General features: G+C 37.7%; 1 protein-coding gene across 3 annotated transcripts in view; it reads right to left on the bottom strand.

Moving 5' to 3' along the window:
- Positions 1-17,998, bottom strand: part of PLPPR5 (phospholipid phosphatase related 5) — a 121,852-nt gene that overhangs the window by 44,411 nt on the left and 59,443 nt on the right. For all 3 annotated transcript variants that reach the window (XM_017729844.1, XM_017729843.1, XM_017729845.1), the window contains one exon: positions 16,463-16,537. In XM_017729844.1, coding sequence (XP_017585333.1) covers positions 16,463-16,537 — 75 coding nt within the window. The remainder of the gene's footprint in view (positions 1-16,462; positions 16,538-17,998) is intronic.

Below are 17,998 nucleotides of genomic sequence, written 5' to 3'. Positions count from 1 at the left end.
CACCGCCAATAGCCACAGCTCGGACGGGCCCGGGCAGGAACAGGGATCGCCACTATTGGCCGGGGTGGTAAAGACCTCAACATGGAATCCACAGAAGCACAGCATCAATTAGGTTGGAAAAGACCTCCGAGATCATTGAGTCCAACCTATGGTCTAACACCTCCATGTCAACTAGACCACGGCGCTAACTGCCACATCCAGTCTTTCCCTGCGCACCTCCATGTATTCTTGTGTGATTCTGTGATTTTACAAGAAAATAATGCTTCATTTTTGCTCTGTGGTTTGCCAGACATTTTTATGGAAGCATTTTTGGAGACACATTGTGGTTACATGTTAACAAAAGAGTCCATCATAAAGTTCAATATCAGATTACTCGACAAACCCCCAACACAACAACTTTAGAGTATCTGTGTGTATTAAAAAACCTGTCAGTACATAACACTTATCCTGAGCATATCTACTTGTTTGGGTCATCAGATATGTGAAATACATTTGACTTTTACAATAAACTTGTGCTTCTGGCTCATTTCTGGCCACAGGAGAATTTCCCCACAGACCCACAACTACCCACCCTGACCCCCCAATCCTTCCAAAACTGGGAATGGAAATACATACTCTTTTGTATATGGATAGCTATGAAACCAATTAACACTTAAAGCTTTTATTTAACAGCTATAAAGAAAATTGGTAGCTGGCCATGAATATATCCTCACTTGAGTAACATCCTAGAGTAAGAGGAGAGTCTGCACCAGTGCTGAGAGAAGTCATACACATAGGAACACAAAAAAGTTCTATTTAAAAATACATTTACAGCACATACACTTAAGAATAGACAACTGTGCCTAAGGCTTGTACAGATTCAGGCATGTGTGGGCTCTAGTCTGGATTCCCAGAGCCAACAGATAAAGAGTTACTTAAAGGTACACACCCTACCCCAAATGTTATAAGGGTGGGAAACAGTCTTAAAATGGACACTTCAGCCATAGAGTCCACTTATCTTAAAGACTGTGAGAAATAACAAATGAGATTAGGTCACCCTGTTTTATAATGAGTAATCATCTCCTAGTGTTGTACTTGCACTTTAACTGTTCATTTTCCTCCCCTTCTTGAGATTTTTTTCCAATATTCAGTGATGTTAGTCTCCGTGCATTTATTTTTCATCAGCCCTTGAAGAACACACTCTTCATGCCTGGATTCCACATCCAGTCTATTTTTATGTGCTTTTAACACACTCTCCAGAAGAATCTAAATCATGTCATTCGCACTGCACTCACCAGACTTAGCTGGATAGCTCCCTACTTCAGTGAAAAATCTGTAGTGAGACATGAGACATCTTGTGGTGAATTCTACCCAGCACAAAGTTTATTTTCCCCATTTCTTTACCAGAGTCTAATACACATTACCATACACATAAAAATCTTATTCCTGGAAATTGCATACAGACACCCTCATTGTTAGGATACATGGCCTGGCCCAAAGACCAAAGTCAACAGCAGGACTGAAACGAGCACGAGACCCAGCTCTTCCGTTCTATTTGAGTGCATGCCCCATAGAAATGTGGGTGGCATATTTCTTTCAAAAACTGGCATTGAGGAAAATCAATCTTTTTCCAGAAACCAGCTGATAAAATAGTCCTGCACTTTGCTATCACAAACCAACTTCTGTTTACAGATGTACCAATGAAGATATTGCATATAGCAATTAGAGGACATAAAAAGTCCTGTTTTTACAGAACAGTTTTGCAGCTACTATCGAAATCCCTAAAGGATTTGGAAAGAATCTCCATAAGGATCTCTTTATTGAATAGCAAGGGGCTCAACTAAAAAAATTTAAAGGTATATAAAAACTTCAATGAATTTTTTCTTTGAGAGCTCTCTAAATTTATGGCAGTTTCTGAAAATAATGATGAACTGTGTATTTATTTTTATACAGGTAAGACCTGCTCTCACACTGTGAACCCTTCTCCTATTTAAAAGATTTTTTCCCCCTTAGAATTAGTCTGAAAGGCTTGATTTATTGCAGCTGATAAAGTTAAGTTAAAATCTGGATTAGATTCTGTCTAACTTGGACCAGTTGAAAAACATAAATGCACTTGATGTTTGCTACTGTTCTCTTCATAGAGGCTGACTGTTGTAATATATAGGCTGCTATTTGGTATAAGGATTGGAAGGCATGGGTAAGGCACATCCAAGCTCCACAAGATTCTTGGAATATTACAAACCCAGGCAATAGTACCAAATATTGCTTTATTTTAATATTCATAAACACATTCCTATTGCTGCAGATGTACTTTATAAGCATGGCCTGCACACCAGTGGCCTGCCTCCACACAGTTAGCTAATCAAGTAAAAGCAGAGATAGCTTTTTATTATAATGAACATGATGTTTATTGCCTGCACAGTTGAATATGCAAACATACATTAAATAAAACATATAGAAGCAAAAGAACACAATCCCCAGTGACTAATGCAACCAGCTAAATATATTCTGCAACTGCAGTGATATGCACGACAGAAGAATGGCAAAGAAAAGTCCAGAACCCACAATTTTTGTTTCAGAAGGCTATTCATACGTAAAATTGTCAGCTGAAATTCAGATAACTGGCAGACTTGTTTTGAAATTAACTTCCTTGGGAACAGTGCCACTGATGTCAGAGCAAGAGTTCCCCTTATATTCCTCATAGGTTTTACCTTGCTCTTTTCATTTGCTACCTAATTTTAAGTGAACTTTCAGATCAGGAGACACAATGTAGACAAGTGCAGAAAAAGAGGACCCTTAAACACACTATTTTGTAATACTTTGAAATCATAACTTTATTAAAAAGATATATTTCCAATTCCAAACCAAATTCACTAACCTTTCATGTGCTTACATCACCACTGCTCATTGTATTTTCTAGTTATAAAACATTGCTCTGGCAAATGGCAGTAAAGAAACAGAGCCAACCCAACAAAGCCTTCTCAATGGGAAGGAAAACAAGAATTTATATCAAATCATCCCACTATTTTTATCTTTCCTGTTTACCTCCTTCCTGCTTTATCAGTGTCAGCTGCTTGAAGCCCCATGATGGTTTCACTGTTACATCTCCACACTGCTACTAATACACTAGCCCAGCCCTTTCTGAGAAGAGTACTGCATCTGCGCTGATGGCACAGCAGTAGGAAAGAGACAGAATGAACTATAATCTCTAAAAATATTGTTAAAAGATAACTAAAAAGAAATTTTAATTGATAAATTGTTTAATGATTTGCTGTGATATAAGTCCTAAAACCCAGGACATTTACTGCTAAAATTTATGCTTGTAGGACCATGATAATGCAAGATAAAAATAATTTCCTAGCAGCTGGAGCAGCATCAGCAAAGAATAAGAAATGGGGGTTTGCCCAGAACACTCGTAGTGTGATTCAAACAAGTTAGGCATCAAATATAAGCTTTTCCTATGGTCTTAGTATGTAGTTCACAGAGAGAAACAACTCCATTAGGTGACTAAGCTCTACTACATCAGGGCAGGATGAATCATTCTCCGAAAATGTCATTCATTACATCCTAAGAAATACCAGCCTCTTATGATACCTATTGCAAGGGTTGACACAAGCTTTGATGACTACCTTAGACTAGTACCCATCTTTTAAAGGGCTGTAGTGAGATGTCATCAATTTTACTCTTAATTTTTAACTTACACACAGATAAACTAGCTCCAAAATAGGAACAACACTTTCCCAGAGTCAAACAGGGAGAAAAAGGTCAAATTAGTAGCAGCATAACCATTACTATTGTGTTTGTATTGCAGTATTATGTAGAGCTGGACCGTATTTTTCATAGAAGACAACATTTTGCCCCAGTAAGCTTGGGCACCTCATATGATGCAGTGCAAGTATATGAGAGAGTGAGCAGATGGAGATGAAACGAATGAGGAGGAGGACAAGGCAGCAATGAAATGATTGAGTTTGATATAATGAGCAGCAGTCACAGAACATTAGTTGCCTAGTCAGTATTTACATCAATAACATAATTAATCTTTTCAAAACTTCTTTCTGTATTCAAATTAAGAAGTATTATTGCACATAAGTTCTTCATAGGTTATAAGAGAAATGTGGGATACCAGAGGGACACCATGTACCTAAGGCCTGTACATTCTGAGAATTAAAGCCTGTATTAGCATATCTACCACTATATTGTCATAATAAAAAGAATACAGACACAGTTTTGTCAATGCAAAATGACATAAAACATTTGTACTTGAAAACTCAAATAGTAATTATTTAGTCTTACCTAAGATAAACTTAGGAAAAATCTTACCACTCAGAAAATTACTACCACAGCTACAAATTTATTTTCATTGATAGACACATTTTTGGTAACTGCAATGCTATACAAACTGATGGTAAACTTGGCAATCTTTGGCATAATTAGCTCAATAAAAATCATATGACAAACCTCAGAATATGGAAATGAGCTTCCTCATCTCATTCACACAAAATTCTTACTGTTTATTTTAATGAAAGTAACCCACTCTCCAAGGTAATTAATGACACCTTGAAGGACTGACATAGCAGATTTTACTGCACAGCATTTGACATAGCACTAGCCTATTCATGGTGCAATGTTCAAGTGGGGGAAAATTAAAAATCACACAGACCTACCCTGTGCAGGACACTGTATGTATTCATACAGCTGATTTTGCACATAATCTAAAATTAGTTCAGACATTTGAACAATGCCTGAAGGTTTTACAGACCAGTTCAAAAACTCTCTTTACATATTACTGAATTAATTTCACTCATTTGAATATGACAGTTTTCTGCACTGTAGTTTGTCTTCTCCTTTGTATGTTTTTGTTATAATTAGTGAGACTAATTAAGATAATTTATTGGCTAAAGATTCTATACAGTCATTAAGGGGATACACAAAGTAAATGTTTGCCCACTCCTCCAGGTTCTATGTTGTCAGTATAAAACTCTCATTAAGCTGAAAACCCAGAAGTATGAAGGAAGGAAATGGTGAGCTCATCAAGACCTTTCTGGGGTCCCTTATGCTCCCACCCCCAGTTTAGCTGCCTATAGAGACTGGACCCTATCAGTCCCCAGTGTTTTTACAAATACTATAGACACATTGCTCAAGGATCTGTGAACAACAGCTGAAGTTACCAGGGAGATGGAGATTAACTTCTCTTTTAACTGAAGGAGACCTTGCTCATTTGCCGGAAAACTTGTGTGAAAAATCTGTCCTTGTCTACTCACAGGCTGGCTGTTTTCGTGGCCAGGGTTGCTGGTCTCTTGCTGAATGAATCCACCCTCTCACTTTTAAGTTCCACACTTAAAGAGAAGTATGACTAGTTTTTAGCTCTGCGTACTTGCTATCATTATCTTTTGCTAGTCGCATGTCAGCAGAATAAAATATTTTGCGATACTAAGGAGGGGAAATTTAAAACCACCCAAAAGTGTGTAAAGAAATTAGACTGTCACTTTGGCATGGGACTCTGCATGGATCTGTGAGGTCTTCCTTTCATGTCTGATGATTCCTCAATTCAGTGGCAGTTACAGAGTAAAACTTGAGGAGTTCTCTTTCCTTACCCAAGCTTGGCCCCTAGCAGCTGTCTCCCAGACAGGGAAGGTATACAAGACTTCACTTTCAAGAATATATCTGTACATACAACTAAATTATCTGACTTCCTAACTTTCTTTCAGAAGGGAAAGACAAATAGACTAATATAATAAATTATGCACCAAAGTCACGGAATACTTCCAGCTCTGGTTGTAGTTTAATGTATGCAGCTCATGCTGGCAGGAGTCCAACACTTCCCCTGTAACAGTTTCTGCTGGGTAAGCTCATGCACAGTTGTGCCCTAGAACTACTTATGTTCTTACAAATTATACCAGACATTTCTCATTAGCATTACACCTCAAATCCCATTCCTGAGGTGGACATTATCTGTTACTTCATAAAATTACAATGAAAAGCATAGAAAGAGCAAGTTCAGGATACATTTAAGCAGTGATTCAATGGAGAAAAGCAAAAAATCTCCAAGCCCTCATAATTTACCAAACAGAATTACAGACAGTATCCATTGCTACCAGGTAATTGTTGAAGAAAACTAGAAATAGAGCTGATTATTTTCTTAGATTACTTTGAAATTTTAAATATTAAAAGTATTTTAAGTCCAGTTCATAATACTCATCAGACCCACTCTTTGGTACCCTGAGGTACCAGCATTCACAACCCATGGAGCTACACGAAATGTATATCACACATTTCATTTGACACCAAGACATTCACAAGACATTCATGTTTTCACACATGTTCCTCCGAAAAATGCCCTTTCTTTTGTAGCTTGTTCATGAGGAAGCAGCAAATACAGAAAACTCAAGAAAGAGGAAAACCCAGGCAAAAAAAACCAGCTACAAAGACACAAAGCATTTGTAAGCCCTGGGATTCTGCCATGAATGACACCATCACCAGGGCAGTGAGGACACACCTCACAGGAATTTCCTGCACTGGTTTGTTTCATAAAGCCATACTTTTCATGCCCCCTGCAGGACAGACACCTCTGCACTTTGAGAAGCCCCCACCTTCTGCAGAATATCTCCTCTACACTATCTTTTGGATACAAGCCTAAGCTCAGAGCAGGACTAAAAAGACAACCATCCTTAAGGCATTAGACATGTTCACACTGGAATTTGTGTGTTTCTCCAGATGACTGGATTCCTACAAAGAATTGTTGCAGGAAGCATTCATTTCCATCAATCATTATTCAGATACCTTGATAGGAGGAAAGTATCTCTATCCTTGGAGATACATTCAAAACTTCATTTACAAGGCTCTGAAGAACCTTATTGAAAAGTGAGGTCAGCCCTGCTCTGAACCTAAAATTTTGTCTGAGTCTGTGAATTACATTTGATTTACTCCAACCCCAAGATTTGCTGTCTTTAATCTTAATGGTTGCAATCTGTTCTAATGATGGTTCACTGAAATTATTGTAATTCATTTGATTATTGTAATTCATATCTAAAAATAAAATCATATTTCCTCGAAATTGGTTAATTGATACAAAGTGAAACAGCCTATCCAATTATCTAAAGAGGTAGCAAGAAAGATATCTCTTAATTTTCCACTCTAAAGAGACCGTACTCTGTGTGTGTATATTTATGTATTTCTATGTATGTATATGCTCCAGTAAGGTGCTACATAAAACCTGTTATAGGACTGGTTCTTTAAAAAATTATCTGAGAGACTATGCCTTTGACTTCATTGTGATTTCTCATCATAATTACCTTCCAGGCAAAAACTATACTGTCAAGCATTAGCAGAAGACTCATGAAGGCAGCAAGGAAGTAACTTAAGAATCAAAAAGTCACTTCTGAGAGAAGACAACAGCCATTGCAGGTTGAGAAGTGAAGCCTGAACTGAAAGTAACAGCTGGAAAAATAAAGAGCTATAATAATACTAAAATAATAAATAAACCAGCTTTTGAAGATTCTTTGTGGTAACTTGGCACTGTGAATTATTAATAACCAAAGCTTTCAAGCTCTGCTAAATTAACTTACATAAGATTGCTCTTCTCATTTAAAAATACTCTGTTTAACAAATTCTTAGGCTAGAGGATAAGAAAATTATTAGATTAGAATATGTCTATCACTGATATAATAGGGGACACTGTCAAATTATTATGTAATGAAATATATGGTTGTTTGGGTAACACACAACTCTTTACTCTTATCACTGCTTCTGAAAATCCTTACTCATTCAATGCCTTATTCATCCAGCTGGCCAGCTTAACTACAGACAACTGACTGTACTAAAAGAAAGAAGTGGCAAGTGATCATGTGGGAAAAAAATATTAGAAAAGGAAAGGTGGGGAGCAAGGGATTTGTGCAAGGGTACATTTGCAAAGTTGGCAAGAACATCAGAAGTTGAAATTACAGGTTTCTTGTGGGAAAATGCAGTAAGTGGGGATTCTGGAGGCTCCTGCCAGAGCAAAAGGATTAAAAGGTAGCAGCTCAACAGCACATGCAGGCAGCTGGTGACCAATGTGACAGCAGGACAGTGTGAAGAGAGTTTGATTCTGCACAGGCTGCCTGGCTCTGCACAGTCCTGGCAGGCGGTAGAGGGGTAAGAAGGCTGAATCACTGGGACAGAACCAAGGAATATGAAATGTCTTCAGGATTCATTCTGGGAAAAGATTAATTAATATCTACCAGAACTAAGATTCATATATCGTTTCTGTTATGACTGCCTAGGGACTACTTTTATGCCCTTAAAGCATCATGCAGTTTTTACACCCTTCATATTGGCAGAAACTATCATTTTTAGAGGCATATAAGGCTCATTTCCTTTGAGGTGACTGCTCTGTGGTAAAGCTCTAAATGTGGTACAACCAGCTCTGAAATAGAAAGACATTAAAATATTATTAGTGTTTGGTCTTTCTCCCCACTCCTGTAAGAATTCTGCTGATGTAGAGAAATTAAAATCAGTAGGAGACCTGAGAACAGGACATAAGGGCTGCAGAATCATATTCTCCCTAAGCTGGCACAAAAATTAACCTTTGGGAAATTGAGTGGACAGTTGCTAAAAAGATACAACTACCCTAGAGCACATAATTTTTATGGCATTAACCTTTTCTTCATAGAGCAATGCCAATATCTAACATGCTGCATACTGCTTCTACAGTGACTAGACAGCATCCAAATTGGATTTAAGCAAATTATTTAGTTTATTAGGCATCCTAATGTCCAGTATTTAATTCCATTAGGAACAATTAAACTTTCAGCTAGCAAAAACAAAAAAAGAAAAGTAATCCTACAGAAATGAGAACAATATCAGATTTGTCCCAGCTGACCTTGGCATTAATTACACAGCCAAAGTCAAGAGTAAGTTTAGAGAAATCCAGGTATGATGTATTATGTACAACTTTAAACAATGCGTATCATCCACACAGGTTTTAATCACACACTCTCCAATCTATATCACAACTTACAATAATATTGCAACTAGCAACTCCAGAAACAAGGATGATGTAAATGGGGATGCAGAGCAGATTTTGTCATATAATCTTCCCCAAAAATAGAAAAAATATTGGATGGAGAAATTTTCATTGATGTTGATACACAGCAATTTAATTCTGAACCAGTAACTGAATCTCACTAGTTTATACAATGACTTGATACTTCTACACAATCTTTTCATTTCAGTTTTAAAGAAAAATATCACCAGTGTGGATATTTTAAAGAACTATAGAGTAATAAAGTTTATAAACTCATTGGGGTAGTTGTGCTACTCAACTTCTTAGAAAAGACTTCCACTGTTTAAAAATATCCCTAAGCATACTAAAAATATCCCCCAGAGAAAGGAAAGTTCAACTACATGTTCATGTCCTGTAGGTAGGTACACAACTCACTCTGCCCTCCCTTCTAGGAGAGCCAGTAGGAAAGGTAAACCACAGTGCATTCACTGGGTACCTGGAATTTTTTCTCCCCGCATTTCTTATGGTCAGGGCTGAAAAAGTCGTTGCATTACAGAGAAGAGCAAAAATCCTGGGAACTTCTTCAGGCTTCGAGACAATTAGAGAAAAAAATCATCCATCAATTAGTTTTCATCCGAGTATAGCTGACTTGGATCTTACTGTCCTTGACACCTTCTCTTCTTGCCTTTTTGTGCTTTGACCTGTAAGTAAAACAGGCACTATAAAAAGCGGGGAAACAGTACCTGCCTCTTGTTCTAGGCTACCACAATCAGTCAGTGCCAGCAGGGAAGGACGAACAAAGATGGGAGGTGGCTCTTTCTGCATTGCCTGGGGTGACCAACACAACTCTCACACACGGGACATTTAGGTGCATCTGCTTCTCTATTATACGAGTCTCAAACAACCTGCTAAGGTGCAAATGCATACTAGGGTATTACTGTTACTTACAAGAGCTACGCTCAGAAATTGATTGGGAAGACTACAAATAAAGAACATTTATTGAATTACTGTGCTTTATCCATTTCAAAGCAGTAGAAGCTTTCCAATGCCTGCCTTGTCAGTAGAAGACATTAAAAGGTTTCATTACCACAGTTAGTGCTTTTCATTAGCATCAGCTTGTTCTCTCTCAGTTGCATTGCTCTCGGTGAATGATTAATGTTGAAATCCTCTTCTCTTTGAATGTTTATCATCCTTTTAGATATGGTTGGAAGTTTAATTTTTCAGGGCATTGTCAAATAAAATGTGTTGCTGTTCTTGGAAGTTAAATACTACACAGATAACCAGAGCCTCCCCTGTTTCTAACAGCAGGCTATTCCCTTCTAGTAATGATGGAACAGATCTGTATTTTGGCATATATATTTTTCATTGCAAAGCATTACTAAAATGAATAACAGAAATTAGCAACTGAAAAGAATTGTGAAGGAATTACTTCCAGGAAACATTAATTTCAATCCAAAAGTCCCTTAAAGGAACAACACAGTAAATGTAGGCTAATCAATGTGTGGCAATGAGTTTCACAAAGATCAGAATCTGGGTTGCTAAACTTTGCTATGTTCACAAAAGAAAAGAAGAGTCTATTGGAATGGGAAATTCTCATGCAGTTTCCCTCCATGCTCTTTGACAGACAACTTATACATCAAATTCAACAAGATTTTAAAAGGACCAGTGATTTTTTTTTTTTTCTTGGAATGAGGTTAGAGGACAGTCAGTCACAAGAGCTGTTTTGTAAGATGATCTCTATAACATCCTGGACAAAGATGTAATGTAATGACAAAAGACTGCCTAAGCAATTCACTTCCTAGTTCAAACTCATGTATTTCCCTAAGCAACTTCTTTGTGCCAGATGCCCTAAGAAATATGCAGGACAGTCAAAAGCATATTTTCCCTGAGTCAAAATGGGCCAAAGTGCAACTTTTAATTGAAGGAACAATTCTAAACCAAAGACACTGAAAGCCACTGAAAGTTATGGAGTAGGGTTTTCAGCTATAGTTTCTTTCTTTATTTATTTCCTATTAAATCTCTGTATAACTTCAATTTCATCCAAAACTGTGTATATTTGATCCTGTCCTGCTATTTTGCATTTATCTATGATATTTAAAGCACTAAACTGTTTTTAAATGGTTTTCTTTTTTACAACATACTTAATAAAACAGCTGAATATATTTCTAAATTACTGGGGGTTTTTTATTACTATTATGGTAGAACTGCTATCATAATCTTTATACTTTCTGTAATTCCTTTCAGGACCCACATTTTTCGTTCAAATGGCTATGCAAAGCTTTAAGACCTAAATCATGGGACAAGATCAACAATATGTAACAGTATTATTAGAAATTATTAGAAATAAATCTGCATAAGACTTCAGATTTGTCCTTCCCTGTTCATGTGCTGTTTCATGCCACATTGAAGAAAAAGAAAAATTTTACTCTAAATACTTACCTAAAGGGGACTAAAAGCCTTGGAATGTATAAATAAATAAATACACAAATAAATGAGTACCCAAAAAATACTTAGTAGCAGCATCAATCATACTTTATTCATCTAAGAGCATACTCCAGTACACAAATCTAGTGCTTCACTTCAGTGCAATATCTTCAAGGTCCATTAAAAAAAAAAAAATTCTAGATTGAAAGGAAAAATATATCTTTAGAGTTATAAATTCAAATATAGATCATTTGAGAAGTTGATACTTTGAAGGCTGGCTATTTTGATGGGTGATGTGAAATTCTTACTGTTGGCTTTCCAGTATCACCACAAATTCACACAACTAGTTTTGGCCCCCCATGCTAGAGGGCTTACTGGCCAGTTTTTAAGACTGTTGAAAAGTTACTTATACCGGAAACAATAAAAAAAAAAAGGAGGAGAAGAAAATGGTAGGATGAGAAAAATTGCACAAGAGAGAGATTATAAATTATGTCCTTCATAGGCAGAAAATAAATCCTTAGAGTCCAAAGGGTAAAGGAGAAACTAAGATTGACCTCCTGCTGTTGAATCAGCTCTAAATATTCTGAGTCATCTTGATTCTCTGCTATAAAAAAGCTCCCAATTCAGTGGAGAGTAAACTCTGCAGAGTGTATATCCAAGGCAGAGAGAAATGTCAGTCAGAGTCTCCTGAGAAGCATGAAAATAAGATATTGCTGTATTGCTACAAAATATATCCCCCCCTAAAAAACCCTAAAAAGGATGAAGCCTATCAGTGTAGTTAGCACAGTTCATAGCTCTCTGCTAAGAATTCAGAAGTTCCTTGCACATTAACATAATTTTCACAAAAATTTAGATATGTGGTTGATGACATATCTGAAGTACACAGAAGTCAATAGTCTCACAGGTACATATATTAAAGCACCTGCCCACCGCCAGAGTTAGTAATAGTCTAATTCCTTCATTCAGAAAAGGTAAGTTTAGGAATTTCTAAAAGTTAATAACAGGTGAAAGAATTATACCTACTCTAGAGATTCCAGTGAGTATCTTTATAGGCACAAGTGGAAAACAAAGTGAAAGCCAGAAAAAAACATGTAATATCTAGACTGTTTAAATTACTAAATGACAGCAATATACCTAATTATTCTAGTGTGAGAATTCCTAATTATTCTAGTGTGAGAAAGCCTAAAACTGCAAAAGTGTGAAAGATGAGCAAAAGCTTGCACCTGGTGATACTAAGAAGTTCCAAGTCGAGACTGCTAGGGTAGTTAAGGCTGAGTCCAGCAGGCAGTCAGACTGCCTTGTCCCAGGTATTTCCCTTAGAGAGAGAGAGAGCTAAGGTTGCCTCACAGCTGCTACCTGGACATCTGTTTTCAGCATACATGTTAAAAAAAATACTTCACTTATCAAAAAATGAGTTAAAACATCTCAGAGAAAACAGAAATAAACCAGGTTTTGCACAACAACATACAAGGTAGGGAAAACTCAGGTTAAAGGAAAATTGAACAATACTTTTGGACAATAATTGGCCTTTGGAATCTAAATATATGGTCTGTCATAACAGCTTCATGAGCTGATACTGCTGGAGAAACTAACTTCTGATATTGCATGGCTTTCAGGAGATAAATCTCAAAATCTAATGCTTACATTAACTTTTGTAATATAAAAGGTACTAGCTAGAAAACAATAAACAAATGCAACAAGGTACCACTACAATTCAATGATACAGAACACGAGTACAGACTGCATAAACGATGCCGTGAACCAGCAGAAGCCCTTAACAGCAACAGAACATAACAGATGTTTGTGCTGCTCAGGTTCTGTACAGCTCAAATATGCAGATTCAGGTTTGAGCTTGCAAAGTGTTACAGGACTTACAGATTTTTTTCCTCCAGCTTGGATAAGCAGACAAACTTCTAATTCTATCCACTAGGATCAACAGATTAAATGAGGTTAATTTCTTTGAATTGGACTAATGAAAGAATCTGAAACAGAAGACAGAATTCCCAGGTGCACCTTTTCTATCATTTGTGAATTGAACAGGGCAGAAATTTTTGGAAATGTTGTGAGTAGTAGTTTACACGACTATTCAGTAGAGAAAAGCTGACACAGAAAGGTATAAAGCTTAGTATCACAACAAGAATGAAGCACAGAGACCCCGGTTTTCTTATCACTGAAAGTTTTCATATATCTGCTTAGATAATTTCTCTCACAAGGTCAGAAATTAATTAGGAAAAAAATTCACTAAATATTTTTAAAAAGGGCAAGAGAACAGAAACTAGATCTACCTGTTACAACATCATTGCTTAGGTAGAGTTGAGCCCATGCTTGTGAGCAAGCTCTAAGAAGTGCAGAAAACCTAGTTCTGCCTTGTTGCAAGAGAGATACTCTCTTAGTATTCCCCTAACGTAGATCACTCTGATCTCCACCTTTTCTTTTACTCCTAACCTGCAGGCTACTCATGAAAAAGTAATATTTTTCTGAGGAGAGTGAAATAGAACTTGACTAACATGTATGTAACTATTCCCTGCTGTAAATTCCAGCAAGCACATTCTCATCTCCTTCCTGGGCTGAAGTACTTACTGACCATCATACAGCTTTTACTGTGCTGCCCCACACTGTGCTGGCCCTGCTCAGCTCCCAGCTGCGAGTGCCAGGCCAAGCCCTGGCTGAGGGCTAAGCCCCTCTTCACCCACTGCTGGAGAGCTCAGGAGAAAGCGCTACCAGGACATCAGTGGCACAGAGAGCAACAGCATCTCAGACACACTTCCTGAGAAATAAGGTAGGACTTGTCTACAGTCTTGTGTCATATCCTGTACCCATTTACACCTGCTCAAATACTCTGATAGTCAAGCCAACAAAGGCTGGCAGACTTTCAGAAAAGGAGATTTATACTGTGGTCCATGCAAAACAGATACTTGAAATACAGGCTGGCAAAGCTGCACATTAGTGGCCACTTAGTTACTACTGTACCTCTGCAAATAAACAGTTTCTCTGACAGACAGCCCAGTCCTATAAACTGCAGACACATCACATCACTCCAAGCAATCATCACCCAATGAGTTACCACTGCTGCCACTCGCACCTCGTGGCTGCTCTTCCCTGTTAATGGTAGGGAGGACACGTAATGAGACTTTAAAAGGAAGGCTGAGAAAACTCACAGACCTTTTAATCACCCAAATACCTAAACGCAGATGCACAAATTCTGCATACTTGTCCTATCCAGTTGCTCTAAAAAAAGAATTACAGCTGATATAACATTTGGATCACCTTTTGATCCTGGAGAGCAACGATAATAACAAGTGATTGTAGAACGCAATCAGCTACAATATATTTGTTGTTTCCCACCTGTGTAACTTACCAAATGTGGGTGTAGAATTCTTATTCAGATTTCCCAAATTGTGCCAGAAATGGAACAAGGCTAACTGATTCCCCCCCAACATTCAGGAAGAGAAATCATGTTTCCTAATCCCCATCTACAGGTCTAATTGCTCTGTACCCTCTCCCTAATGAATTTCATTCCAAACTTACGTAATAGCATCATGACATCCTCAGAGGTTTGGAACCCCTGATGCCATTAGATTTGATGATACAGAGGCCATGAGTCTTGCTGCTGTCTCAGTGTGACATAGCACAAGCAAGAAAAGCCAGTGGATCTGCAGTGATTTGTGTCACAATGGATCACAAACATCACTTGAAAACAGTGAACATAAATTGCCAAGATACAAAACTTGCCGAAATTGTGTGACAGAAATAATGCCAGACAATGAAGCAATTTTCTGTTCACATGGAAATAACTTCCAAAATGTGCTGACAAAAAAACCCAAACACCTTAATTCAAAAGGCAAAGAAGGTTCCATGACTCCATTGAGGATAAGAATTTCTTCAGGAAAGGTCACTTAAGTCTTAATGTTTACACCATAAAAAACTTCTGCTTGACATGCTGCTATATTCTCCCACAATTTATGACATCCCCCACTCTCCATTTATCAGATAACTCTAAATGTATCACAGAAGAATCTATGCATCCCACAGGAACCAAAGCACTGCTTTCCCAGTACCAGTAGGAGGTAAGGAGATAGGTACCAAGATGCAGAGTCTAGGAATTAGATTCACTGGGAAATCCTAAAACTCCTCAAGTGTTACTTCTGAAGTCCAATACTAAGAACCACTGAAATCCCCAGAACAACTGATTGCCTGAAATCCAGGAATAACAATGCCTAATTGCCTCTGCAGTAAGGCCCAAGTGGGCATTCAGTACAGTGCATGAGTCTGTGGCTGAGCAGAATATTGAATGCAAATGCCCCACTCTCACTCAGACTATGAAATGTTCATCTGAAGAGGTTCCACTTTGATCTGCAGTCCACAGAATCCAATGATACCAGTGTGCACATGCAAGGCAGGAAAGACTGCGCTGAAAATACAGCTTAATCTTTTCCCTCAGGCTCCCTCATACCAAGTCAGCTGGCAGCCTGAGAAGAGCCATCAGGATTTTTCATTATAATTAGCATGCACTAAAAGATAAGCAAAATGGTGCTTGAAATTTTTGTGTGAAGCAAATGTTTTGGATGTAGAAATGGCTTAAGAAAAACAGGAACAAAACCTCTGCCAATATAAATAAGCACACCTATCCTAAACTGAGTTACTTGTGTAAAACCTGCCCTGTGGAGAGTTACATTCTCCTTCATAGCAATATTTGATTGGGTTCCACAAGATATGTAACTCTCAAATGTAAAGTGGCTAAAGAATGAAAAGAATTCTAGATTTATAGAGTACTATTATCAAGATTTAATCCTAAAATTATGGGTCCAGCCCAGAGGTACTTCACTTCCCTGTATTCTGGCACTTCAGAACCTCACAATTACTTAAAATGAAATTGCAGGCATAGGGACTCCCTTCATTCCCTCTCGTGAAAGAATAGCATAGGGACAGGAATTTTGTTGACAGCAGTCACAAGCGATTGCCAACTAACAGAGAGCAACCTGTAAACATAAACATAAATAATGCATTGATAGTTGCTGAGAGTACTTTACTGAAAAATACACACAAGAACTTTGCAGCATACCTGCTATATTTTCTTACCTCAACTAATACGGAGCATGGCAACATCATGTGGCTTCTCTGAGACTGACACCTGCTGCTTGAAATCATGTTCACCTGTGAAGGAAACACAGGATATTGTGTCCATCTGTGAGAAGATGGCCTTGTTTATAATAATGTGCTAATGGCAAACTAGAAAAGGCCTGCATAAAATGCAGGTTTATACCAAAATAACAAATGGTGAGAATTGCATCAGTGAAGAGGACTGTTCATGTTCACTTCTTTATTCCAGTATGAAAGATCTCCAAGTTAGTTTAGATTTTACTATTTTGTTACATAGATTACAGCCCTTTTTGTTCTAAATAGTAGTATCTACACAAAGATTTGTACTTAAAATTGTACTAATTATATCCCTGCAAAAGTCAACCAAAAAATCCTTTATCTCTTTTTGGCAGAGCTTTTCTAATTCTGTAGACTTCAAAGAAACTTAAGCATGTTATAAACAAGAGGACTTTGCTGAAGAAGCATTAGTTGAAAGCTTAAACGTTTTCAAAATTTAAATTTGAATCTATCAGGCTTCTACAGAAGCATGGGAACTCAAGACTAAAACGAAGTACCAAGCTGTGAAGTTGTGTCTTGCAATAGTTCAGTGGAACTTCAGTTCTTAAGGATCCACAGAATATTTATTCTCAACACTGCACCTACAAAAACTTTCCTATTCCCTTGCATGAAAATTAAAATCTGTTGTTAAAATTAAAACAAAAAAAAGCAATAACTGCCGAAAAGAAAAACCTGCACTACTAATCTCTGCTATAGGAAAAAACAGAGCAGAAAACAAAGTACTGTGGATGTAATGATACTAGGAAACAGCCCATGACTGATACAGTAAATTGACTAAAATCTCTAGAGAAGTTAGAATCTTCAAGAATTAGAAAACTTCTAAATGCTGGGTAGTCCCTCTAGATTGCTCTCTTCTTCCTTAAAAACACCCCACATAACCAATATAACCACTATTTCTCTGATTATTTGATTTTTAAAACTCTACTTTAAAAGCTTCCCTCTAGGCTCTTCCTAAAAGATACTGAAATAGTCCATTAGCTGTCTTCTGTTTTTGTCAGCTGTTCCCCTCACTGTTATTCATTTATGTCTCACCATTCACCCATTTTTTATGTTCTCTCCTTCTGGTTTCCCTGTGTTCTCCCTCCAGTTTCTCTTTACCCTTTCCCTCATTCAGTTTCTTGCACGTAGCACATCTTTCAACATCTTGCATCTCCTTCTCTCTGCCTTCCAGGGCCTCTCATTTTTTATTCCCTTTCTTTCTCTGATATTTTAGTAAACTGCAGCTGACTCTTTCTCCCTCTCGTGCCCTGCCTGTGCATGTGCATATTTCACACAGGGCCTGGGGCTCAGCAGTCCAGGAGTCAGCACACTAAAGAGAAGAGAAAGCAGATGCTTCCAAGCAATATCAGAAAAACAAACTCTGCTCTGTGTGTACAGCCTGGCTCCCAGCAATGCACTGATCATCTCTGATGCTCTGCTCCCCTCGTGAAGGTGACTGAGGGACCCTAATACTGTGCC

Source organism: Corvus brachyrhynchos, unplaced genomic scaffold (assembly GCF_000691975.1).
Source record: "Corvus brachyrhynchos isolate BGI_N302 unplaced genomic scaffold, ASM69197v1 scaffold101, whole genome shotgun sequence".
In the NCBI taxonomy this organism is placed as follows: domain Eukaryota; kingdom Metazoa; phylum Chordata; class Aves; order Passeriformes; family Corvidae; genus Corvus; species Corvus brachyrhynchos.
Note: the sequence above shows the minus strand (reverse complement) of the source record. Positions and strands in the feature narration are given on the sequence as shown.